The sequence below is a fragment of the Lynx canadensis genome, chromosome A2 (genome assembly GCF_007474595.2).
Source record: "Lynx canadensis isolate LIC74 chromosome A2, mLynCan4.pri.v2, whole genome shotgun sequence".
NCBI classification, from domain to species: Eukaryota; Metazoa; Chordata; class Mammalia; order Carnivora; family Felidae; genus Lynx; species Lynx canadensis.
In genome coordinates, this window is record NC_044304.2 from 164,223,691 (window position 1) to 164,249,635 (window position 25,945).

At 43.5% G+C, this 25,945-nt stretch overlaps 1 protein-coding gene across 1 annotated transcript; it reads right to left on the minus strand.

The window, feature by feature from the left end:
* Window positions 1–83: 83 nt before the first annotated feature.
* On the minus strand, window positions 84–25,040 carry XRCC2 (X-ray repair cross complementing 2). The gene is made up of 3 exons (XM_030308873.1): window positions 24,928–25,040; window positions 11,074–11,155; window positions 84–961 (listed from the first exon to the last, which is right to left on the minus strand). The coding sequence occupies exons 1-3, from the start codon at window positions 24,964–24,966 to the stop codon at window positions 252–254; spliced, it is 831 nt and encodes a 276-aa protein (XP_030164733.1). The 5' UTR covers window positions 24,967–25,040; the 3' UTR covers window positions 84–251.
* Window positions 25,041–25,945: the final 905 nt, after the last annotated feature.

Consider the following 25,945-nt stretch of genomic DNA (forward strand, 5'->3'; position numbering starts at 1 on the left):
CTTGGGATTCTCCCTCTCCTCTCTCTCTCTCTCTCTCTCTCTCTCTCTCTCTCTCTCTCTCAAAATAAGTAAGTAAAGCATTAAAAAAAGAAAAGAAAGAAATCTATTCTGGAACAAAAAAATCCATTCTGTATAGAAACATTTACATTAATTCTCCCAGAGTTTTATACCTTATAATCAAATCATTTTAGCCCATTAAGACTTTTTCAATTTTGTATAATATCCCGGAAAACACCATTTTGTGATACGTATCAACAAAACTCAATGCCACTTTCTCCAATAATAAAAACATGCTTTTTAAAACTGTTACTTTTTAAATTATGTGAAACTAAAGAAAACCGGTTGCTGGTTTTCAAATCCTCTGGTCTGGAGAAAAACAGTCTGTGCTTTACCACCCGCTGCCACGCCTTACAGAGATAGGGCCTGTAGTCCGCTTCGGCCGAGGAAGGCCCTTCGGTCCAGGCGGAGGCTTTCTGCATGAGGCTTTGTGTGGTTGCAAAAACAACTAAGCGATACTCGTGTGCAAGTTTCTCTAAGAATTGAGAACACTTCTTCAGAGCGGACTCCTGGGAGTTAACGCTCTCCCCTCCGTTGGCGCGGTCTATCCAGTAAAAGGCGGACAGGCTATCCAAGATCAGAAGGCAGAGGGAAGGGTGGCCACAGACGGTGCTTTCTAGGGAGTGCAGGGTGAGGAGCAGGTGCGTGCTGCTGCCACAGCTGACCACAAAGAGCCTCCCGAGGCACCGCTTCACCGCGTCTTCAGACCCGCCGGACCCGCCGGACAGTCTGCGCTCCAGAATCGTAACGAGCCGGAGCATGTCAAAGCGATAATCTGTATCAATAAACAAGACTTCTACTTCCAGCCCGCCTTCCGATTTTGGAAGCACACACCGCGCTGTCAAGTGATAAAGCATTTCTGTTTTTCCGGTTCCCTCTGGACCATGAAATTCAAGAATGTCACCTGTGTAAAATTTAAAAACGCCAGTCAAAAAAAAAGGCAGCAGCACAAAAGGCTACAAGATGAAAATCTGCACCAATGTTTAAAAAGACGTTTGCCGGAATGTGAAAGAAAATCTAAATCCACGTGCCCAAATGGATCCATATGAGCAAACACACATCAGTAAGGAAATTAATCATTACATTTCGCCTCTGAGAAAGCAGCTGGCTACTAATTAGCATCAAGGAAACGTGAAAACCAGAAAGGCAAGGCTGACAGGCGCCGAAGGAGACCTCCTGGGCATGGGTCCCCATTCACGAGCCCTGGAATTGGTGACACCACGGAGTGAAGGATAAAGTGCCACAGACCGAGGGTCTTTCAAAAATCTATTGATCACTACGGCACACGCCCTTTCCGGTAGCTGATTACCCAATATCCGTGGGCTCCTCTCCCGTAAGCATAAAACCTCGGTTTACGGGGTGGAGAAAGGCAGCATGCCCAATTTAGAAACGACTTTTCTCAGCATCGCCGGCAAAGGGGTCAGCAGGTATCGCGGTTGTGGCCGCTGAGACCCGAGTAGATTTCTGTTGGGTTCCTAAGCTCCGCTTGGCTCGTGCAGGTGCCTGCCACCTCTGCCCTGCTGCTCCCTCCGCTGGAGGCGAGGCAGTGAGGGTGAAGGGGGTACCCCGAGCTCGGCAGGCAGGAGGACAGGAGGTGCCCAAGGCCCTGAGGACAATACGGAGCCCACGCCAGCTACGCGGGGCCTGCCTCCATACCACTTGTGATGTGAGGACACGGAGTCTCCATCAGGTCACGTGCAGCTGGAACAGTCCCGGCGTCATGGGAGAACAGTTCCCGCGTGCGGTTCTGTGCATGTGGAGCTAGAAGGGTCCACGGCCCTCAGGCCTAAATAGCCTCCCTCAACTGAAAACGCCCCTCCACATTCCCAAATGCCATCAGTTATTCTTTGCTACGTGAATTTCTTGAAACGGTATCGGCTGGCATGACATCTGCACTGTAAATTATTTTCCTAGCATTCTGAATTAAGTAAACCACTCTGGACTTTAAAGATTCCAAATCCTTTTCTATATAGGTTCCAATAACTCTCTTTCAGTGAGGAAATTAAACACTCAGGGAAACGGTCCTGCCCTCCAGAGCTTTTCGAAATCCACTCTGAACAATGGCCTTCCAATTCTGGCTAGTTTGTTTCCGTGTAATTTATGGTTGAACCACATAATTGGAAACACTGTGTTAAAAATGTAGATTCCTGGGGCATCTGGGTGGCTCAGTCGGTTAAGCATCCGACTTGGGCTTCGGTCATGATCTCGCGGTTTGTGAGGTCCAGCCCCGCATCGGGCTCTGTGCTGATGGCTCAGAGCCTGGAGCCTGCTTTGGATTCTGGTCTCCCTCGCTCTCTGCCCCTCACCCGCTCATGCTCTATCTCTGTCTCTCACAGATGAATAAACATTAAAAAATAAAATAAAATAAAATAAAAAGTAGATTCTTAAGCCCCAAGCAAACTACACAGTCTGAGAATCTGGTTACTTTATTTCCTATTATTACTACCAACTATTGTAAATTGGAACATTCACAAAGTGTAAAAAAATCTAGCATATTACCAGTATACCATATTTAAGGTAGCATAAAACTTCAGCCAGTTTGTACTATAAACTTACATGCAACTTGCAATTCAAAATTTAAATTAAAAAGATTCCCCCTCACCCATCCACCCTGCCAAGATTCCAGACTCAAGGAACACAACTATTTTCACAACAACAATCGTTCACCAATGCTCTTGCTGAATGTTAACACAGTGACTAAAATCCTATTCAGTACTCTCTCCTACTATATGACTTAGGAGCTAAGCTGAAATCCTGCCCTTACTCCCAAATAAAGCTTTTTACTGCCCTACATTACAGACAGAGAACAGACTACAGCCACTAGACGAAACATTAACACGGAATAGATCTCAACGGTAGTGAAGGAACGTCGAGAACACAGTTAAGCAAGATTCACCCGAAACGGCTTGCAGGATACAACGAACCACAGAGAAACACGGTGGGGAAACCAAGCACCAGACTGCGCTGAACCTTCCCTTGTCCTTTCCCCAGAAGAGAAGGCGCAAGAGGCCGCCCGACGAAGAGGCCGCCCGACGGCCACCAACCTTTCTGCCGCACTTCACAGATAAAAAGGGACAATTCGTGATATTTCGTTTGATCCTAACAGCAATTCTGTGAGGTAAGAAAGCGAACTTTATAACCCTCCATCACCACGGTTATCACGCTATCCAAGTTTTGACTATTTACGTCACCGTATTTCCTGTACGCTACTTTAAGGCTGGGACTTGTCTATTCTATCTCCGGCACAAAACACAGTACCTTTTGAATGCATTTCATCAGATTACTTTCTTTTGGAGAACTTCTTGAGAGACACCTAAAAAATGAAAATGGAAGTCCCGATCTGGTGAGGGTTAAAGGCCCAAATGTCAACCTTGGAAGATGGCATTAGGAAAGGAAGCAAGTCTGGTAGGGAGACACTGGTCACCAGAACCCGGCAGGTGTAAAGGCCCAGGCCCAAGGCTCGACACGAGACGAACGCAGGAGACAAGCAAGAACAGGAACAGAGCGTCCAGTGCTAGTCCAGACTCCTGCCGACTGTCCCTGGCCCAGGCACGGCTGCCACTCAGCCTCCTTCGCTTATTCAGAAGGCAAGAGCAAGGCTAAGGTAGCGATTTACAGGTTCTTCTCAGAGACAGGCCTGGACGCACCCACACAAGCAAAGCAGCGTTTTTAATTCACGCAATCACATAAATATCCTAACAGAATTCAGCTTTCAAAATGCTACGGTCACTAGGTGTCACAAAATAAAAAGGTCTTACAACCACTAGGATTTAAGATTTAAGACAGTAATAAGAGGCTGACATACCAATCTGAGTAAGCCACAGAGACACAGAGAACAAAAAGCTCTCTCTCCTTGTAGATGAGAGTGAACCAAAAGAAAAGAGGCCAAAAACCCAATTACTGGGATACATTCACGGTTAGAGGAGTTGGCATGAAGACATACAAAACAGAAAGTTAATAGAAAAATTAGGAGGAGAATGACACAGAGCACAAAAGGTTTCAAGAAAACGAAACAGTTCTAAATCCTAGTAAATGCAGCACAAAAGTTCTAAAAGTAAAAAAATGGCAGAGGGGAGTTCAGGAACAGGTCGCTGAATTGGTCCTGGACAATTACCTGACAGCAGTAAAGGTGTAGTTTGCAAAAGCACGTTTAATATAAACATTACATTATGAACCAAACTTCAAAACCAGACAGTTGCAAGACAGATAGAAGGGTGCTCCAGGAGTGCAGCAAGGACAAGGAATCAGGCTGCAGGAAGGCAGGGACATGCGAGGAATTAGGGGAAAAATACGACAGTTTACATTCATTTAAAAAGTAAAAATATTTGGGGCACCTGGGTGGCTCAGTCGGTGAAGCGTCCGACTTCAGCACAGGTCGTGATCTCACAATCTGTGGGTTCGAGCCCCAAGTCAGGCTCTGTGCTGACAGCTCAGAGCCTGGAGCCCGCTTTGGATTCTGTGTCTCCCTCTCTCTCTCTGCCCCTCCCCTGCTCACGCCGTGTCTCTCAAAAATGAATAAACATTAAAAAAGTAAAAATATTCAGTAGCAGTTTCATGAGACCAGAGAGTCAAATGAAAACGGAAGTTAAGAGAGAAAGGCAACATATTCCGAAGCAAAAGGAAAGAGACCCCGGGGCGCTCAGTCAGTTAAGCATCCCTGACTTTGGCTCAGGTCTGATCTCACTGTTTGTGAGCTCGAGCCCTGCGTCGGGCTCAGAGCCTGGAGTCTGCTTCAGATTCTGTGTCTCCCTCTCTCTACCCCTCCCCTACTCACACTGTGTGTGTGTGTGTGTCTCTCTCTCAAAAATAAATAAACATTTTTAAAAAATTTTTTTAAAAGGTGGGGGAAAGAGACCCCACAGGGGATAGGAATACAGGACACTGGCAGAGGGTAACTGTGAACTGTCTCTGCATAGTTCTGGAATTCTCAGAATAGAAAACCTTGCCAAATATTTTCTTGGACAGCAGCTGGTGCTCAGAAACCTCTTTCAGCATAACTCAAAGGAGTAAGTCTTTGAGGACACTTACTTACACGGTTTAACAAGGTTTGCTAAATGCACACATTACTAGGAAATACAAGACGTGGAATACGGACTCCTTAGATCCTTGGTTCGGCATGACTGAAATGAGACAAAGCTTAAGGCGAAATCCTTGCTTAGGAGATTATTAACAGTTATATAAAAACACTCTTCTCCTTTTACAGATTAATAGCAAAGCAAATAAAAAGGTCATTTATAACAACTAAGGAAATAAAACTTGCAAACTTGCAAATTACACATAAATATTATCATTAAGGTTGTAGATTCCCTACAAATATATTTAATGATCAACTGATGTCAATTTCCCTGGTTTTATAAACATTTACTGTCTAATCACATCAAAAATAATATTCAAGGGGCGCCTGGGTGGCGCAGTCGGTTAAGCGTCCGACTTCAGCCAGGTCACGATCTCACGGTCCGTGAGTTCGAGCCCCGCGTCAGGCTCTGGGCTGATGGCTCAGAGCCTGGAGCCTGTTTCCGATTCTGTGTCTCCCTCTCTCTGCCCCTCCCCCGTTCATGCTCTGTCTCTCTCTGTCCCAAAAATAAATAAACGTTGAAAAAAAAAAAAAATAATAATATTCAAGCATTATCTTTTTTTTCTTAACAATGCCAAACTTTTTTTTAATATTCATTTTTATTTTTGAGAGGGAAAGACGGAGAGATGGAGAGGGAGGGAGGGAGGGAGCACACAAGTGGCGGAGAGGCAAAGAGAGAGGAGGACAGAGGATCCAAAGTAGGCTCTGTACTGACAGCAGAGAGCCCGAGGTGGGGTTTGAACTCATAAACCATGAGATCATGACCCGAGCCAAAGTAAGATTCTTAACCAGCTGCGCCACGCAGGCACCCCTCATCATCCCCAGGTGCTCCCCAAAATTATGTTCTACACAGGGGACATAGTCCCTTTAGCTATATTTGAAGTCACTATCTCAACTATTCCTGAGAGCTGTTACAAAAGAAATCATAACCTTGTCCACTCCAAGTATTGGGAATGACAACTTGCAGTAAAACACCAAAAAACCAAAACGCCCCAGAACACATACACACACCAAAAAACATCTCTACCATTTGGCACTTGACAAATTAAACGAAATCAGAAAATCTGGATGGTTTGGCCTTGATAGTTGCTCTCACAAATAGAACGCTGTAAAGGATCTCGGTAACAGACTGTCGGAGTGAGTTTATGAATCTAAAGATCCTTCAAAATAAGGATAAAAAAGAAAAGCCAAAAAAATACATCGTCTTGGTACCAATCTACTAATTGTGTAACAAATATGTTGAATTTGCAGATTACAATCATTACAGTACTGAAGAGGTAATGAGTTGGTATATAGCACTAAGTTACTACAAAAAAACATTTAAAAATGTTTCCAACAGCATCGGAGATTTCTATAATCCCAGATCTCTTACTGCTTCGACTTGAGCTTCCCTGTACAGTTTCTGATAAACTACTGTTATTGATAAATGACCCTTATGATACCAGGGAGTGTTCATCTAACTAGTTTACAGCTGTCACATCCATGGCGGTTTTAAGTAAGCTCTTCTGTCAGTGACTGAACATGACAGTGTTTCTAAAGTTTCTACAAACCTAGGGGCGCCTGCGTGGCTCAACTGGTTGAGCATCTGACTCTTAGTTGCAGCTCAGGTCATGATTCCAGGGTCATGGGATCGAGCCCCATATCGGGCTCTGCACCGGCTGTGGAGCCTGCTTAAGATTCTACCGTCTCTCCCTCTGCCCTTCTCCCCTGCTCACGCTCTCTAAAATAAAACAAAAATTTTTTTAATTTAAAAATTGAAAAAAAAAAAGTTTCTACAAATGTAATATTCAAATGCGTAAGTGGTGCTGAGAACCCATGTTTTGTTTTGTTTTTTTAATTTTTTTTTAATGTTTATTTATTTTTGAGACAGAGAGAGACAGAGCATGAACAGGGGAGGGTCAGAGAGAGAGGGAGACACAGAATCTGAAACAGGCTCCAGGCTCTGAGCTGTCAGCACAGAGCCCGACGCGGGGCTCGAACTCACGGACTGTGAGATCATGACCTGAGCGAAGTTGGACGCTTAACCGACTGAACCACCCAGGCACCTCGAGAACCCATGTTTTAATGTCAATTTCGTAAGTCCAACTTAATAACATCTTTCCTGATAGAAGAGAAAGTCCCATTTTCTAACATGTTTGATCAAAATTTGTCTTTTATTATTGATAGTTTAGAAAATTGTTTGCTAACAGATCTGTTCTACAAGGAACAGTAAAGGGAGCCTTCTAGTCTGAACGAAAGGACAGTAGACAACTTGAATCCAAATGGATTAATTCAAAACAGGTCAATGCACCTACATAGGTAAATATGAAAGACTGTATAAATATGTTTTAGAATTGTAACTTATTTTCTCTTATCTAAGAAACAATTACATTAAGTAATAAATTTACTTATTTATTTGTTATAATGCATTTTAATTTCTTTGCTGTAATGGTTTTTTAATTTATTGCAATAAGTAATAATTTTATTTTAATTAAATAAGTTTAGATGTGTTTATGGACATACAATGTATAAATATGTAATTTGTAACAGCACAAAGGAAGGGGAGGAAATGGAGCTATACATCAAAGCATTTATAAAATACTGAAATTAAGGTGGTATTAATTTAAATTAAATTATTTTAAATTAAGATATTAAGGATTAATGGTAATCCTCAGAGCAGCCATTAGGAAAATAACTCAAAAAAATAAAAGTAATGACTGGGAATAACAATGGTATGCTAGAAAATACTTTTTTTATTTTTAATTTTTTTAATGTTTATTTATTTTTGAGAGAGAGAAAGACAGAGGGCGAGCAGGGGAGGGGCAGAAAAAGGAGGAGACACAGAATCCAAAGCAGGGTCCAGGCTCCAAGCTGTCAGCACAGAACGGGACGCGGGGCTTGAACTCACAAACCGTGAGAGCATGACCTGAGCTGAAGTTGGACACTTAACTGACTGAGCCACCCAGGTGCCCCTAGAAAATATTTAACACAAAAGAAGACAGTAAAGGTGGAAGAGAAGCAAAAAAGACACACTTTACCAAGTCACAAATAGACAATAAAAGGATAGAAAAAGATACACCATATAAACAGTTAACTAGTAGCTAATGTGGCTATACTACTATCAGACAAAACACACTTTAATAGTTGTTATTAGAGACAAGCATTTTTGTTTTCCATTGTGTTAAAAGACAGCATAAAATTTACTCTCTTAACCATTTTTTTAACGTTTACTTTTGACACAGAGAGAGAGAGAGATCGAGTGGGGTAAGGACAGAGAGAGAGGGAGACAGAGAATCTGAAGTAGGTTCCAGGCTCTGAGCTGTCCACACAGAGCCTGATGCTGGGCTCGAACCCACAAACTGTGAGATCATGACCTGAACCAAAGTCAGATGCTTAACCGACTGAGTCACCCAGGCGACCGGAGCATCTCAACAGTTTTTAAGTGTTTCACATTGTTGTGAAACATCTCCAGAACTTTTCCATGGTGCAAAACTGAAACTATGTACCCATTAAACAACTCCCCTTTTCCTCCTTTCTCCCCAGCCCCCGGTAACTACCATTCTACTTTTTGTTTCTATGGATTTGCCTGCTTTAGATACCTCATATACGTGAAGTCACGCAGCGTTTTTCTTTTTGTGATTGGTTTATTTGACTTGGCACGTCCTCCTGGTTTCTCCATGCAGTAGCATGTGACACGATGTCCCTCCTTTTTCAGGATGAATAATATCCTGTGATTTGCGCAGACTACATTGTGCTTATCCATTCACTGTCGGTGAGCACCTGGGTCTCTTCTACCTCTTAGCCACTGGGAACGGTATTGCTATGAACACAGGTATGCAAATATCTTCGACACTCGGCTTTCAGTTCTCTCGGAGGTGTACCCACAAGTGGAATTGGTGGATCGTATGGAAGTTCTATTTTTGATCTTTTGAGCAAACTCCATACTGTTTTCCACAGTGGCTGCACCATTTTACAATTTCATCAATGGTGCACAAGGGTTCTAATTTCTCCACATCCTCATCAACACTTATTTATTTATTTATTTACGTACTTATTTATTTTTTACAGTAGCCACCCTAACGGGGGTGAGGTGACAAAGAACATTTTATAATGATAAATGAATCAATCCATCAATAGGGTATGATAACAAACATACAAGTGCCCAAGAGTACATGAAGCCCCCAAATATATGAAGCAACACTGAGAAATAAAGGCAGAAATAAACAGGTCAACAGTAATAGTTCGAAACGTCAATACACACTTTCAGTAATGGATAGAAAATTAGGCAGAAGATCAGCTAGGAAACAGAAGACTTAAACAGCACTAAAAACCAACCAGCACTCCAAAACATCATGAAAACAATCCAACTACAGCAGAATATACACAAGTGCACATCTAACATTCTTCAAGATAAACCAAATTTCTTCTGCAATAAAACAAATCTCAAATCAATTAAAAAACTGAATCACAGAAGCGTGCTCTCCGATCAGAAAAGAATGAAAACAGAAATAAGTAACAAAAAAGCTGTAAATCTTCTTGACCTTGGATTAGCCAATGACCTCCTAGCTACGGTACCAAAAGCATGAGCAAGAAAAGATAAAATAAATAAACTGGACTTCACCAAAATTAATAACTTTGTGCTTCAATGGACACCATCAAGATCAACTTTTTATATAAGTCAATAATAAAAACACAACCCATTGTTTTAATGGGCAAAAGATATGACATTTCTCCAAATTACACATACAAATTGCCAATTAGCACATGCAAAGAGGCTTAATGTCACTAGCTGTCAGGAAATGTAAATCAAAACCACAACGAGATATCATTTCATACTCACTAGGAAGGTTATAACTAAAAACACAGAGAATAATAACCTTTGTTTGCAGGATGTGGGAAAACTGGAACTATTCTAAACTTCACCACCGGTGGCAGCTGCTTTGGGAGACAGCCGGGCAGTTCCACAAAAAGTTGCCACATGAACCTAACAATCCTTCCGGTAGGTATTATCCATGAGAACTGAAAACACATATCCACAGAAAAACCTGTACACAAATAATCACAGCAGCATTACGCGTAAGAGCAAAACGCAGAAACAACCCAATGTCCATCAGCTGATGAACGGATACACAAAACGTGGCATACCCCACACAACAGGATTTTACTCAACAGGAAACAGAACTACTGACACATGCCACACTATGACACAACCTGGAAAGATGATGCCAAGTGACACAGCCATTCACAAAAGAACACATACTGTATAATTCCATTATATGAAACATACAGAAAGGGCTAACCTAGAGTCCAAAAGTAGTCCAAAAATGTTGCCTAGGGCTGAGGGACATGGGAGGAGGTGGGCAGTGACTGCTCAATAGGCATGGGTTTCTTTCTGGGGTGATGAAAATAATCTAAAATCAAGTGTGGTCACAGGTACATAATTGCATACTAGAATACAACAAATCATTAAGTTCTACACTTAAACGGGTGAATTATAGCTCTACAAAGCTCGTACATTAAAAGAGAAAAACGACCCAAGCACAGAACCTTTTTTCTAAGTGTCCCTAGTGTAGACGTGCTGTGGGAAGAGTGGGTACGTCTTTTCCCTTCTGTAGAAATATCACCAGACATTGGGGTACCGAAGGACTTTCCTGTGATTCTCAAAGTTCTAAAGAATTAAAAAATACAATAATAACAAAACTCCCACAAATAATGTGTGTCGGGATAAGAGAGCTCAATACTGATTCTCAAGATTTACCAAAGATGAGTCAAACTCCATCTCTGACACAGATAACAAAGACTTGAAAGTGTTCTGTCGTGATCTAATTCTCACTTTTTAATTTTACGGTTTAATCCATATATCCACTTGCTAGGGGTATGTACGCACAAATGAATATATGTGGGGAAAATACACGTTTTAGAAGACAATTTATGCCACTATTTTGGTTGGAGATTGTTTTTACCATGGACAGATGAATCTTCATCAGCAAATAGATACGGTTCTATTTCTTTCAAGGAACTTCTACCTTCAAGTCGGGCAAGGAGCTTGCAAAAGAAAAAAAAGAGAAAGAAAACTCATTATCTAAAAATATAAAATCCTAGAAATCTACATTATATAATTTTCCAAAAGTCTATAAGAAAACTCACTTAATTTTGAGGATTTAAAGGAAATTATGAAATAGCAAATACAGGGGCGCCTGGGTGGCTCAGTCGGTTGAGCGTCCGACTTCAGCTCAGGTCATGATCTCGCGGTCCGGGAGTTCGAGCCCCGCGTCAGGCTCTGCGCTGACAGCTCAGAGCCTGGAGCCTGTTTCGGATTCTGTGTCTCCCTCTCTCTGACCCTCCCCCCGTTCATGCTCTGTCTCTCTCTGTCTCAAAAATAAATAAACGTTAAAAAAAAAAAAATTAAGGGGCGCCTGGGTGGCGCAGTCGGTTAAGCGTCCGACTTCAGCCAGGTCACGATCTCGCGGTCCGTGAGTTTGAGCCCCGCGTCGGGCTCTGGGCTGATGGCTCAGAGCCTGGAGCCTGTTTCCGATTCTGTGTCTCCCTCTCTCTCTGCCCCTCTCCCGTTCATGCTCTGTCTCTCTCTGTCCCAAAAATAAAAAAAAAATAAACGTTGAAAAAAAAAATTAAAAAAAAGAAATAGCAAATACAATTTAGGAGAAAAATTGTGTCATTTACTCAGAAAATAATTCATTTTTTAACTTTATTTATTTATTTTGGGAAAGAGAGAGAGAGCAAGCGTGCGTGCACAAGTAAGGGGCGGGGGTGGTGCGTGCGTGCACCAGTAAGGGAGAGACGGGGGAGACAGAAAATCCCAAGGAGGCTCAGGGCTCCATCCCAGGAACCGTGAGATCATGACCTGGGCCGAAACCAAGAGCTGGACACTTAACTGACTGGGCCACCCAGGTGCTCCGAAAACACTTCATTTTTTATGTACCAAATATCGGATGGTATAAAACGAGGCCCTGTCTTCAAAGGAGCCGCCAGTATAGTTTGGGATATAGGACCAACTGCTAACTGCCAAGTATTTACCTTTCTTATGTGTCATAATTTCCTTTCTCAGTAAACTTACCACACGCGTTAGACAGATACCAGCTTTTAATGTGTCTGCCCAAGATACTGCCAATTCCTCATCTAGTGGAGGAGGGGGCAAAGGCGAAAGTGAGAAAAAACGCACTTGAGGCGCTCCCGCCTGAATTCATTAGGTGAAGAGAGCTCGGGCAGGTACCGAGCGCAAGTGCATCAGCCAGGGTGCAGAGGCGCGGAGGCGATAAGGAACACTTTGCTGGTAGGTGAACTGTACACAGATGTGGGACCGCTACAGCTTGTAGCTGGTAACATGAAACAGATAGGAGATTAATAAAGTCCTAAAGGAGCAAAAGTCAGATCACAGAAGGCCGCAGATGCCATGTTTAGGAGCCTGTTCTCTGGTTTTGAGACAAGAGCAAGGGATTTTAAGCTGCGAAGTGAGAAGCATTCTAGAATAGTTGGGACTTCAGAACCAGACCTGTTAGCCCCTTTCTCTGGGCCGGGGCCTTCTCATCAGGAAAGTGGTAACAGCTATCTCCCAGCCAAGGTTGTTGAGGAGTCAGGGTGTTACAAAAAAAAAAAAAAAAAAGTGCTTGGCATAGAGGAAGCACCGTGTGGGTCCCAGCTATCATCATCTGCTTATCATATCATCAGATTATCCTGGGGGCTACAAGGGATGGATTTGAGAGTACAAGCAGCTCTGGAGAAGGCTGGAGTCTGTCACACTCATCTGGAGGAGGTGTGCCCACACCAAGTAGTTAGGAAGACGGCAAGCAGAACTGTGACTGGGTTAAATGCCAAAGAGGGAAATGCAATCAAAGTGGATTCTCAAGTTTCTAAGGAATCAGCACAGATTTGACAAATCTTCCATACAACAAAAGACAAAAAAGAGCAGATCACAAATGGGAACAAAAGCATTCACTCTTCACCAAGCAAAGGGTTCTCTATGTTAATTTAGCAACTACTTCCTGAGTTTCTCTTACATACCCTGCACCATAGCAGGTAAGATGCAGACTGCAGGGATGGAGAAGACAGCCTGGCCGCAGAGACTTTGCTGTCCAACCACTCACAGGAAAAACCCTCAAAACAAGCAACACTAGTTTTACCTAAGAATGCCTTTGATGAGGCGGCAAAAAGTGTTAGTTCCATTAAATCATGACCCCTGGGTACTTTAAAAATTATTGTGATGACAGGGGCAGCACGCTAGCAGTAAAGAACTTAACCTTGACCAAAGAGAGGTCTGGCCTTTGCCCTTGGCTCCTGGGAGGTCATCCCTAAGCCTCTAGGAATATCCTTCCAGATAGAAGCGTCTTTACCTCGGGCCTTATGCCCCATCAGATAGTCTCAAAGTGTGACTTAGGGTGGGGCTTTGGGTCAACTTGACCTCTGGTATCAGAGGGGCTGGAGAGTGAGGTCAGCTGCTCGCCTGCATCTAGGGAGAGAGCCCCAGACCGTCACACATGTTGCTGGGAGGACTAGGCACTGGCCGCAAGCGCACGAGGAGAGGACAACCGGGAGGGTGTGCATCAGGAATTCCCCTAGACTTTGATCCGTGACATCTCCCTGGGCTGCTTTCAAATCTGCATCCTTTCCCTGCAGTAATCCATAACCATGAATGTAACAGCTCTCAGTGAGTTCTGAGTCCTTCCAGCGAGCTGCTACACCTAAAGGTGGTCTTGGGGAACCCCAAACCTGCAAGTCGTGTCAGGGCGGGTGCAGTCTCAGGGGCCCGAGACTTTGTGGTTTGTGTCTGCAGCAAAGGCCCAGCTTCACACACAGATAAAGGACTTCTGCTCCAAACTGAAATACAATTGTTTTTTTCCCTAGAAAAATCACTTAGTTTTGTGGATTATTTGAGTTGGATGCTTTTTTCATAGACTACCCTTGTATTTGAAAGGAAGAAAAGACAAACTACGATTATACAGACTTTGGTACTTGGCAGACATTAGAAAGGAAGCCAGTCGCCTTAAGAAAGCTGACGGTATTTGTTGCCAATGATAAAATTTAAATTTTGGAAAACTTATCCACCACCATGACCGTGACAGCTGGCTTCCCAACACTTATGGTCCTTTTTGAAGTCACCAGTGTTTCAATGTGGTTTTTAAAACAATCATTCAACACATCAGTCCTTGAAAGGTCTGTGTAATCCACTGAAGCGGTTATTTCCAAATGACCAGGGCATGATGTCAAATCATTTCTGGGTAAAAGATTCACTCCGAGTATAAGGCCAATCAATGGTTTTAATGTATGAAGAATTCCCTAATACACATTTTATATTCTATGTTGCAGTGAACTTTTAGGAAACTACTACTGGTCAAGTTTTGGTACTTTGGCATCAAAGAAAAAAATCCATAATTATCTGGAAAGACCTTCAAATACTCCTCCTTTTTCCAACTATGAACCTGTGAGAGCTCAGTCATCATGTACTTTAACCGAACACACAGTAATAGACCGGATGCAGAAGAGATGAAAATGCGTTTAACTTTCATTAAGCCGGACATTAAAGAGATTTACAGACACATAAAATGCCGTCACTCCTCACCACATTTCAGGCTCCTTGCTGACAGCAGAGACAGACTCAGGACTTGAACTCATGAACCGTGAGATCATGACCTGGGTGGAAGTCAGACACGTTAACTGAGCAACCCAGGGACCCCAGTCCTTGGTGATTTTTAAATGTGCAATGCACTCCTAAAACCAAAAAGTACAAGAACCACGGAGTTAGAAAACTGAGAGTCCTGCCTGAAGAGTAAGACAGAAATGGGGCAACTGGGTGGCTCAGTGGGTTAAGCATCCGACTTCGGCTCAGATCATGATCTCGCAGTTCTTGAGTTGGAGCCCTGCATAAGGCTCTGTGCTCACAGCTCAGAGCCTGGAACCTGCTTAGGTTTCTGGGTCTCCCTCTGTCTCTCTGTCCCTGCCCTGCTCACGCTTTCTCTCAAGAATAAACATTAAAAAAAAAAAAAAATAGAGTAAGAGAAACTTTCATGGACAATATGGAACACATAAAACAACTGTATGTATACAAATGACTAACATGCTCATCAGAACGATTAACTTAGGAACTTATGCAGAGAATATTTACTTATTATCATTGCTTAAAATATTTCAGAGTTCTCCCCTCTGAGAATTCCTTGTAAGAAAGTATTCAAGAAAGCTTTATATTGGCATGACTCATGGGCAAAGATGGTATTACCCCTCTTACCAAATTGGCTACATTAGCCAGTTTGCATCTGATTTCCACTGTTATTAAAAAATCAAATTCATTTTTTCGGGGCGCCTGGGTGGCTCAGTCGGTTAAGTGGCTGACTCCAGCTCAGGTCATGATCTCACCGGTTTGTGAGTTCAAGCCCCACCTCGGGCTCTTTGCTGCTCTATCGGGAGCCCGGAGCCTGCTTCTGATTCTGTGTCTCCCTTTCTCTCTGCCTCTCTGCCTCTCTCTCTCTCTCCCTCTCCCTCTCCCTCAAAAATAAATAGACATTAAAAAATTTTTAAAAATCAAATTCACGTTCAAAGATGAAAACTTTCCACTATCGAAAATATTCAAAATAATGTTTTACAATGCCAAAGCAGAGTATAGGGAAATTACCGCTCAGAACTTGGAAAGAGATTTACCCTTATAAATGCAATACAAATACAAGTAATATTAACAATTTATAGAAGCCATTTTATGGGACGAGACATCATCCAAACCTAGGCAGAAAACACCCTACAAACTGACATAAATCCATTATAAAATCAAAATTAACGATGTCCAGAGTTAAGGAGTTAGAAAGAAGCAAGGTATTCAGAAGGGCAAAAAGAGTGTAAGTGTCCAGGGTAAAGGGAACGCAAGTAAGTTCTGCTAGAAATGACACTTCAATCCTTTCAGGGAAGATTAACACACTGGGCAATCAGAGCATGGTGATGGGAGCCATGAAGATAATTCAACTATTTCTCTTGATTCCCTCAGCAATCTTACTGAGGCCTAATTTCCTATTTGGGAAAGAATGCACGGTGGACACAACAATTTGAATCTATCTGGCAGTTTGACTAATATCGTTAATTGACAGATTTGACATTTGGCTTGTAAATCAATATATGCCAGGTTTTATTATCATAACAATAGTTAACCAATAATAGCTACTATCTGTGCTTACTGTGTATCAGTAGTACATAATTTATATACATTATCTCTTTTGTTACATTACCTCTGTTTGTTATCATTCTATTTTTCAGATGAGAAAACTAGTATTTGCCAGAGCCAAGATTTAAGAGACTTTTTGGGGGGCGCCTGGGTGGCGCAGTCGGTTAAGCGTCCGACTTCAGCCAGGTCACGATCTCGCGGTCCGTGAGTTCGAGCCCTGCGTCAGGCTCTGGGCTGATGGCTCGGAGCCTGGAGCCTGTTTCTGATTCTGTGTCTCCCTCTCTCTCTGCCCCTCCCCCGTTCATGCTCTGTCTCTCTCTGTCCCAAAAATAAATAAAAACGTTGGAAAAAAAAAAAAAAGAGAGACTTTTTGGCTCCCAAAGCCTGGAATTGTGTGCTACAGTGCCTCAGAGTCAGTATCGCGGAGTCTAATAAAATCTGAGTACAGAGATGAAATACTTTTTGGACCTACTAGGCAGATCAAACCAGTCGGAGACCCCGTCTAGGCAATCACCTGGCCTCTTTAAGCCATCTCCGTTCAGTACTCCCTCTCCGACGCTAACAAGGAGCCCTAAATGCTTTCAACAGCAGCATTATTACCATAACAAGTATCGAGCCTGCAAGGGGCACAGTACTCAATTGTACCCATTGGTAAACACCTCAGCCAAGTCAAGTGTGTCCCAGGAACTGAGTAAGGTGTTGGGGACACAAAGCCGTAGCAGACACAGTTCCTGTCTTCAAAGAACTTAATAGGAGAAAGTCAAAAGGTTACAAAAGTGCCATAAAGTACTGTAGGTGCTACAAGAGAAATGCAGGGCGCCGCGAAGGTGTTTGAACCAGACTAACCAGCCATCTTGGAGAAATCACCCTGAGGACCAGTCAGCAACCGGGAACCTCCCGGAGCACAGCACCCTCCCAACATTCTTTCCTTTTGTTTAACCACACCCTTAAGTACACCCTTGGGGCATAACTTCCTCCATCTGCCCTGGAGATCTATAACACATACATTAAACATTCTCCTCTTGGGTGGTCCCTCAGCAGGACTCCCAACCTCCAGGGCTAGAAAAGCAAGTCTTAAGGGAGGTGACTTTGCCGGAGATTCACTCCTCTTGTGCCTGAGAAGGGCGTCATCAGTAAGTCCCCTAAACAAGCCATTTCACAACAAGCTGGACTTGTCAGCCTTTTTCTTCAGTCTTCTGGCCAGTTTTCTTGTGTGGGAGGCAACTTTAATGTTGAATGAGAGATTTATTTATAGTCCTCTTAAATGCAAAATGTACATGCAAATTTATTTATAGTTCTCTTAAATGCAAAATGATACAGAAATTTTTTTTTTTTTGTCTTTCTGCATGGAATGTCCTTGCCCTATTCTCCCAATTAAATTTCTAAAGCCTAGACTACTGAACAGGCGAAAATAATACACATTCTTCAAGGCTGCTTCCTTCTATGAAACATTACCAGCCTGTCTCCCTCATCTGGATATAAAAGCTCAAGAGGAAAAGAATCTATTTCGGCTCACCACGTAGTCCAAATGCTTTATGTTCGGCAGAAACTCAGTAGTTGCCTATTAAATTAAAGGTGAAAAAGGTATAGGTAGGCAGGCTTGGGAAGGACGGAGTGTAAATAACCTCAAACTATTTTTTTTAATTGTTTAATGTTTATTTTTAAAGACACAGAGAGAACACGAGAGCACATGCTGGAAGGCCAAAGAGAGAGAGGGAGAGAGAATCCTAAGCCCAGTGAAGCCCTACGTGGGGCTTCTGAGATCATGACCTGAGCCAAAGAAATCTAGAGTCAGATGCTTAACTGACCGAGACACCCAAAGCGCCCCGTAAGCCTCATAAACTATTTCCATTTTTGTATTAGGACTGTCTATAAACTTCTACCAAAGTCCATGAGTATTCTATGCCTATCATCAAAGCTCTTCATACTAACCAAAGTCCATTTCAGACACACTCATCAGAACCTAGAATCTTCAATACCTGATAAGCAGAATACCTACCATATAGATGTTTTTACTTTATTTCTCTAAAGTTTTTATTTATTTTAGACAGAGAGAGAGCGAGCAGGGAGGGGCAGAGAGGGAGGGACAGTGAGAGAATCCCAAGCAGGCTCTGCACTGTCAGCGCAGGGCCCAATGCGGGGCTCAAACTCAGGAGCCGTGAGATCATGATCTGAGCTGAAACTAAGAGCTGGATGCTTAACCAACTGAGTCACCCAGGTGCCCCCCATACAGATGTGTTTAAAGAGCAGAAAGAATTGGGGTGCCTGGGTGCCTCAGTTGGCTGAGTGGGTTTGGCTCCTTCAGGTCATGACCTCACGGTTCCCGACTTCGAGCCCAGCATCAGGCTCTGTGCTAACAGCTCAGAGCCTGGAACCTGCTTCGAATTCTGTCTCCCTCTCTGACCGTTCCTTGCTTGCACTCTTAGCTCTCTCTTTAAAATAAACAAACATTAAGAAAAAATAAAGAGCTGAAAGAACAACTTAAGATCAAAGTAACCAGAAATGAATGACATTAAGGTAAATCCATACATGTAAGAAGCATTTGGATAAAGGCTCATTTCCCCCGACCTTTTCTAATTAAATGTCTGCAGTAGGGTTTCAAACCAGTTAAGTATAAAAGGCTACCGAAAGGGCGCCTGGGTGGCTCAGTCAGTTAAGCGTCCTTGGCAGGTCAGGATCTCACAGTTCCTGGATTCGAGCCCTGCGCTGACAGCTCGGAGCCTGGAGCCTGCTTCAGATTCTGTCTCCCTCTCTCTCTGCCCCTCCCCCACTCATGTTCCGTGTGTCTCTCTCTCTCGCTCTCTCTCTCTCTAAAAATGAATAAACAGCAGAAAAATTAAAAAAAAAAAAAAGGCTACCTAAAGAAGTAATCATTCTAAACCAAATATTCCAAATATTTGGTTCCAAATATTCCCACCCCTGCTCCATAACAGGCCTAGACTTCTACCTAAAAACTGAATACAATCCTTAGTTTTACTACTTACACGTAGAGGAAATTCAGGCAAAAATGTTTATAACATAGCGAAAGTAAGAGAGGAGTTGGAATAAGGAAGCAACGGAAAGCAGGAACGTGAACATACATGTGACGGATGCAAAACTGGGCCATTACGCCATCCCACAAATTAGAGGACCAATTTCTTTTCCCAGGTGAAACGAGACTCCGTCGCCACTTTGAAAATTCAACGGTCCTTCAGGGCAGAGTACGAGGCCTGGCTCTTTAATCAAGCTTTTGTCTAAATTATACGGCAAAGACAACTGCTGAATAATTTACTATATATTGTTAAGTCCCATCATTTCTAAGTATATTCCATGAAGAGCTGGTGCTGTTCTAATTGATATTTTTTAAAAGCAATTATCCTATAAGAAAAGGAAAAATAAAGTCAAGCAAAATTTTCTATATATACACCTGAGAATTTAAGCTTTTTTTTTTCTTTTTAAATATATATTTTTTTAGTGTTTCTTTTGGGGCGGAGCAGAGAGTGCGGGGACAGAGGATCCGAAAGGGGCTCTATGCTGACAGCTCAAACTCATGAACCACAAGATCATGACCTGAGCCAGTCAAACGCTTAACCGACTGAGCCACCCAAGCGCCCTCTTTTTTCTTCCTAAGTTTTTAATTCCAGTTAGTTAACACACAGCATTATACTAGTTTCAGGTGTACAATATAGTAATTCAACACTTCTATACATCACCCTGTGCTCACCAGGACAAGGGCACTCCCTGATCCCCCCATCACCTGTGTCACCCACCTCCCCCCCACCTCCTCTCTGGTAACCGGAAATTTGTTGTCTGCAGTTAAGAGTCTGTTTCTTGGTTTGTCTCTCGTTTTCCTTTGCTCATTTGTTTTGTTTCTTAAATTGCACATGTGAGTGAAATCACACAGTATTTCTTTCTCTTATTTAGCTTAGCGTTATACTCTCAAGCTCCATCCATGTTGTTGCAAATGGCAAGATTTCATTCTTTACGGCTGAATAACATGCCATTGTGTGCACACACACATTCTTGATCCACTCATCAGTCAGCGCACACCTGGGCTGCTTCGGTCTTGGGTATCGTAAACAATGCTGCTGTAAACATAGGGGTGCATGTATCTCTTTGAATTAGCATTCTTGTATTCTTTGGGAAAATACCCAGTAGTGCTACTGCTAGATCATAAGGTAGTTATATTTTTAAGTTTTTGAGGAACCTCCATACTGTTTCCCACAGTTCGCATTCCCCATCCACAGTGCACGAGGGTCCCCCTTTCTCCACACCCTCGCCAGCCCCCTTTATTTCCTGTGTTGTTGACTTTAGCCATTCTGACAGTTGTGTAAGCAGCATTAACCTCTAGCTGATTTGTAAGAACTAAATTTTAAATTTATGACATTCCACAAATTAGTAATTCCATTAAGTGCATTCTTCAGACCTCATCAGGAAGTTATGCCAAACTGCTTCAAATTGTCATTTAGATAAAAAAATCAAATATATGCAAGGTCCCAGAAAGAAAACAGAATCAAAATTATGGGAGCTTAATGTTGGCAGAATACTATCCTCACCTTGCACGTGAGGAACTCTGCTGGAGAAACGCTTCTGGCATATTCTCCCACCTCCTCGTTCTCTTCCCCAAGGAAGGAGAGATTTCCTAATGGGTTATTTTAAGAGCAGGTACTAGAAAGGCATGGATCATCTCCTTCATCCCTCCCGACAGTTTGTCGATTGGTAGTACCCATTCTGCCGTGTTCCTATACTTCAGTCTAAAAGGAGAGAGCACTCAGAAATGAGCATTTGCCAAAACAGTTGGCCTGATAACCTTCAGTGGTACACTGGGAGACAGAAGCCTGATCGGTGGGCTAAAGAGTGAATGGGAGATAAGGAAGTACAGACACAGAGCACAAACTCTTTGCTGTGCTGAGGGGGCTGGGGCGGGATGGGGCTGGCTGGGGCTGGCTGGGGCATGAACATCTAGGGAGGTTTTCTGCTTTGTTGTTAACGTTTTATGTTAGGATGCTGATGGAAATGATTGGTGGAGAAGAAGATTAAAAATCCAGAAGACAGAAAAACCACCACAAGAGTGGGAACCTCTGCAGCAGTGAGGTCCCTGAGGAGGAATGGGATGGAAGGAATCTGTAACCTAAGTGCAGAAGTTGCACTTTCTTAGAAGCAGAAATATTTTTTATTTTAAGGAGGGAATTCAGAGAAATAGTACATAGATTATCAAGACAGACTTCATGAATAAGCAGGGATTGCTACATTAATAACTGATAAATAGACTTCAGAATGAAGAAAATTATTAGAGATAGAGGTAAATTGCAGGATGAATAGAAGGCTTGATCGCCCAGGAAGACATATGATCCTAAATGTGTACATGTCTACCAGAATCTCAAAATACACGAAACAAAACTAATGCAGATGAAAAAAGAGAAACTGACAAACCCACAATTACAGTTGGGGCTTCAACAGTCCCCTCTCAGCAACTGATAAACTTAGAAAATCAGCACGGATAGAAGACCTGAACAATACAAGATCTAACTCATATAAATAGAACGTTCCACCCAACAATAGCAGAACATACATTTTTTTTTTTCCAAGGGCCCATGGAACATTCACCAAGACAGATCACAGCCTGGACCATAAAACAAACCTCAACCAATTTAAAAGAACTGAAACCATACAGAGTATGTTCGCTGACGATGATGGAAGGAAACTAGAAATCAGTAACGAAAAGACAACAGGAAAGAATAAGGGAGCTCCTGTGAAATTTTTTTTCTCCATGACACATGAAGAAGCAAGGCAGAAAGAGGGGAGAGGGAAGAGGAGAAAGATAGGAAATTTATCCACAGAAGCAACAATTGCTGAGTGCCTACTCTGGGCTAAATATTGTTTCAAACACTGGGACTAAAGGAGTAAACTCAACAGACAACAAAGTCTGTTCTCATGACCCTTAAATCAATATAAAATGTCAGGTGTGTAAGTGTTAAGAAGAATAAACAGGGTAGGGGGCGCCTGGGTGGCTCAGTCGGTTGACCCTTGATTGAGTCGGTTGAGACTCTTGATTCTGGCTCAGGTCATGACCTCAAGGTTGCTCGCTCACATATGCGCACTCTTTCTCTCCAAAAAAAAAAAAACAAAAAAAACAAAAAACCAACCATTAAAAAAAAAAAAAAGAATAAACAGGGTAAAAGAATAAAGACTAACAGTAGGCAAGGTAAAAATGAATTATTTTCTTTTACATTGTAGTCAAATGCTTTGTCCTTAAATCAAGGGTTCAGTGGGGCGCCTGGTTGGCTCATTCAGAAGAGCGTGCAACTGTTGATCTCAGGTGCTTGAATATGAGCCCCACGTTAGGTGCAGAGATTACTTAAATAAATAAAACCGAACAAAAAATAAATCAAGGGTTCATTATAAGTTTTCCATTCACACCATCTGGCCCACTATTAATTCCATCTCTAGAATCTGTTAAAATATTTTTTGCAACTTTATTTTCTTGGAAGACCCTGTATGAAACGTCTTTTCCCTACTACTCACAAAATGTGGGAATGGTTGGCTATTTTTTAAAGTTGTAATTGCAGTGAATTAAAATTTTAAAGTATGGGATGCCCGGTGGCTCAGTCAGTCAGTCAGTCAGTCAGTCGGTGGCTCAGTCCGACTCTTGATTTTGGCTCAGGTCATGATTTCAGTTTGAGATCGAGCCCCACGTTGGGCTCCGTGCTGACAACGTGGAGCCTGCTTGGGATTCTCCCTCTCCCTCTCCCTCTCCCTCTCTCTCTCTCTCTGTCCTTCCCCCGCTCGTGTGCGCGCTCTCTCAAAGTAAATCAATAAACATCTTAAGCAAAAAAATAAATGAATGAATAAATAAATAAAATTTTAAAGTAGTGCTTCAGTTTCTTGGGATGGCTTGTGACTTCAGAGATCTTCCTCAACGCAACGCCTGTGAGTAGAATCCATAAAGTGCAAAGGGAGAAAACAGTGCTCAAATAAATTAAGCACTGGCCACAGAGTGCCCAAAAACGCTTAAAGGAAAAGAGACTCACTTAGCTGGTGTTGTGAACAAAAAGGAAAAAGAATCAAGTAGCACCTGCTGCCTAGCTCCCCACTCTCCCCTCTACCCCTTCCTACTCCACAAAGTAACAGGTGCCAGGCAACCTGGCTCACGACCTCCATACAGACATGGCAGGCCTCCCATTTTTTGGATACTAGGCTTGTTCTCATGGCAAAAGTCATCTGAGTTTAACCCTGGTTTCAAATGATCATTTAAAATAAGTAAGGTTTGGGGGCACCTGGGTGGCTCGGTCAGTTAAGCGTCTGACTCTTGATTTCGGGTCAGGTCATGATCTCAGTTCCTGAGATGGAACCCCGTTTCGGGCTCTGTGCTGGCAGCACGGAGTCTGCTCGGGAGTCCCTCTCTTCCTGCCCCTCCTCTGCTCAGGCTTGCTGTCTCTCTCTCTCTCTCTCAAATAGATAACATTTTTAAAAAATAGGCTCTAACGGTAGTGGTTCTTATACAAGCAGCGGCTCCACTCTTACGGAGCGGGGATCAGCAAAGTAGGGCCCAGCAGACCAATCCGAAAGTTTACAAGTAAGTTTTATTGGAACACAGCCAAGCAAATTTGTGTACGTCTCCATGGAAACCTTCACATTAGAACTGCAGGGCGGAGTAGTTGCAACAGCGAACCCCCACTGGCCTGAAAAGCCTAAATATTGTGGGGCCCTTCACCTGAGGGTACTGCTTCTCTCCCTAACCTATGATCCACCTGTCTCCGTCTCAGGACTTACTTTCCAACCCTGTTCTCCCGCAGCAGCGATACAACCACACGCCACTACCCGCAGTCCCCGCAAATGAGCCGTGTGCTTGCTTAACTTAACGCACAACCCACGTCACAGCTAGTCTCTGCTTTGAATGCCACCCCCTCTTGCCAAACCAACTTCACATGGTTCATAAAATCCCAGTCATCTCCTCCTCCTGGACTGGTCTTCGCGATGCCTGCCCTTCTAATAGCACGCTTTACTGCACATACTGCAATTGTTTTTTTTTTTTTTTTTTTAAGTCGGCCTCTCTCGCTAGTTCAACGGCAGAAGTGGTTTCTTTTGTTTCTTACTCGGATGCCCTGACCAGCGGTTGACACACAGTAAGCACCTGATACTTCTCGGTGCAATTCCTGAGGCCATTCTTGCAGGGCATCAAATGGCTGGCGCGGGTGCGGAGGTACTCAGGCTGGAACTGCAAAATGGGGCAGCGAGGGATGGAAGCCGGAGGCAGAGACGCAGAGACTAGGGGGCAAGGTGAAGCAACCTCCAGAAAAAGCCGCCTGTCCTAGAGAAACTTCCATAACTGCTCCAGGCGGCAAGCCCTCCTAGCCTCCCCCGCCCGGCTCGCCACCTCCAAGCGCAGCGAACGTGCGACAGGTGCGGACCGTCAAGCTGCCGGGCGGAGACCAAGCATTCACACCTATCCGTGCACGCGGGGCGGGGGTGTCCTCCTCCGGGTCCGCTCGCGGGACTCCCAGGCCCTGGGGCCCGGCTCCAAGGGCAAGGGTGGGCGGGGGCGGCCCCAGGGCCGGAGTCTAGCGCGGCTCTCCCTCCCCGCCACCCCCACCCCGGGCCAGGACGCCCGCGCCGCCTCCCTCGCCCGCCCGCGGCCCTGGTTCACGGCTCTCTCGTTTCCCATCCCGGTGCCTCTCACCTGCGTCCCAGACTCAGCCCTGTGGAAGTCGCTACACATCGCCCCGAAAGCTCTGCGCACCCGACACTCAACTTTCGCGCCACCAGCGCCATTTACCGCGAGTCCCCGCGGCCCCGCAGCCAGTCAGACGCGCTGACCCGCTGACCCGGACGCGGGCATGCGCACTGCACCCGCCCTCCACCGGGAAGGCGGTGGGCATGCGCAGTAAGGCTTACGGGCGTCCCCCGCTCAGGTGGTTTCAGACCGCGTCTCCAAGGAGACCGGGAGGCGGCTGGCGGTTTTTTCTTCTCATCAACTTCAGTTCCTCTTTAGTGGGTAAAAGTGGCAGCATGTTCTTTCTTTCTCTTTCTTTCTTTTCTTTTCTTTTCTTTTCTTTTTCTTTTCTTTTCTTTTCTTTTCTTTCTTTCTTTTCTTTCTCTCTCTTTCTTTCTTTCTTTCTCTCTTTCTTTTTCTTTCTCCTTCTTTCTTTCCTTTTTTCTTTCTCTTTACTTTCTTCTTCCTTCTCTCTCTCTCTCTCTCTCTTTCCCATAAACAAAGCAGTAACTGAGCAGGCAGGGCTTTTTGTCCATTTGTGGGTTAAAAGCCTCTGGCTGGCTGTACATGTGATTCATGGTTAATTCTGAAAAAAAAGTACACTAACTTTGAGAGAATCTTTGTAATTAAATAATTATAATAATAGTAATTACAGTTAACAGTTAACAATGCTTAGTATGTGTCCTAAGTGCTTTATATTTAATAATTAGTTAAATCCACACAGTCCAATGAGGTAGTTACTATTATCCCCGTGTATTACAGATGAGGAAACTGAGGCACAATTTTGGCCCACATTACTTTGGTGAACAGATTGTGCTGAGTCAACAAATTAATGAGAACTAGGAAAGGAAGAGCATGAATGCAAACTGTTCTTCAAAGAAACTTGGTTGCGGGGCACCTGGGTGGCTCAGGTGGTTAAGCGTTTGACTTCCGCTCAGGTCGTGATCTCCTAATCCATGAGTTCGAGCCCTAGTCAGGTTCTGTG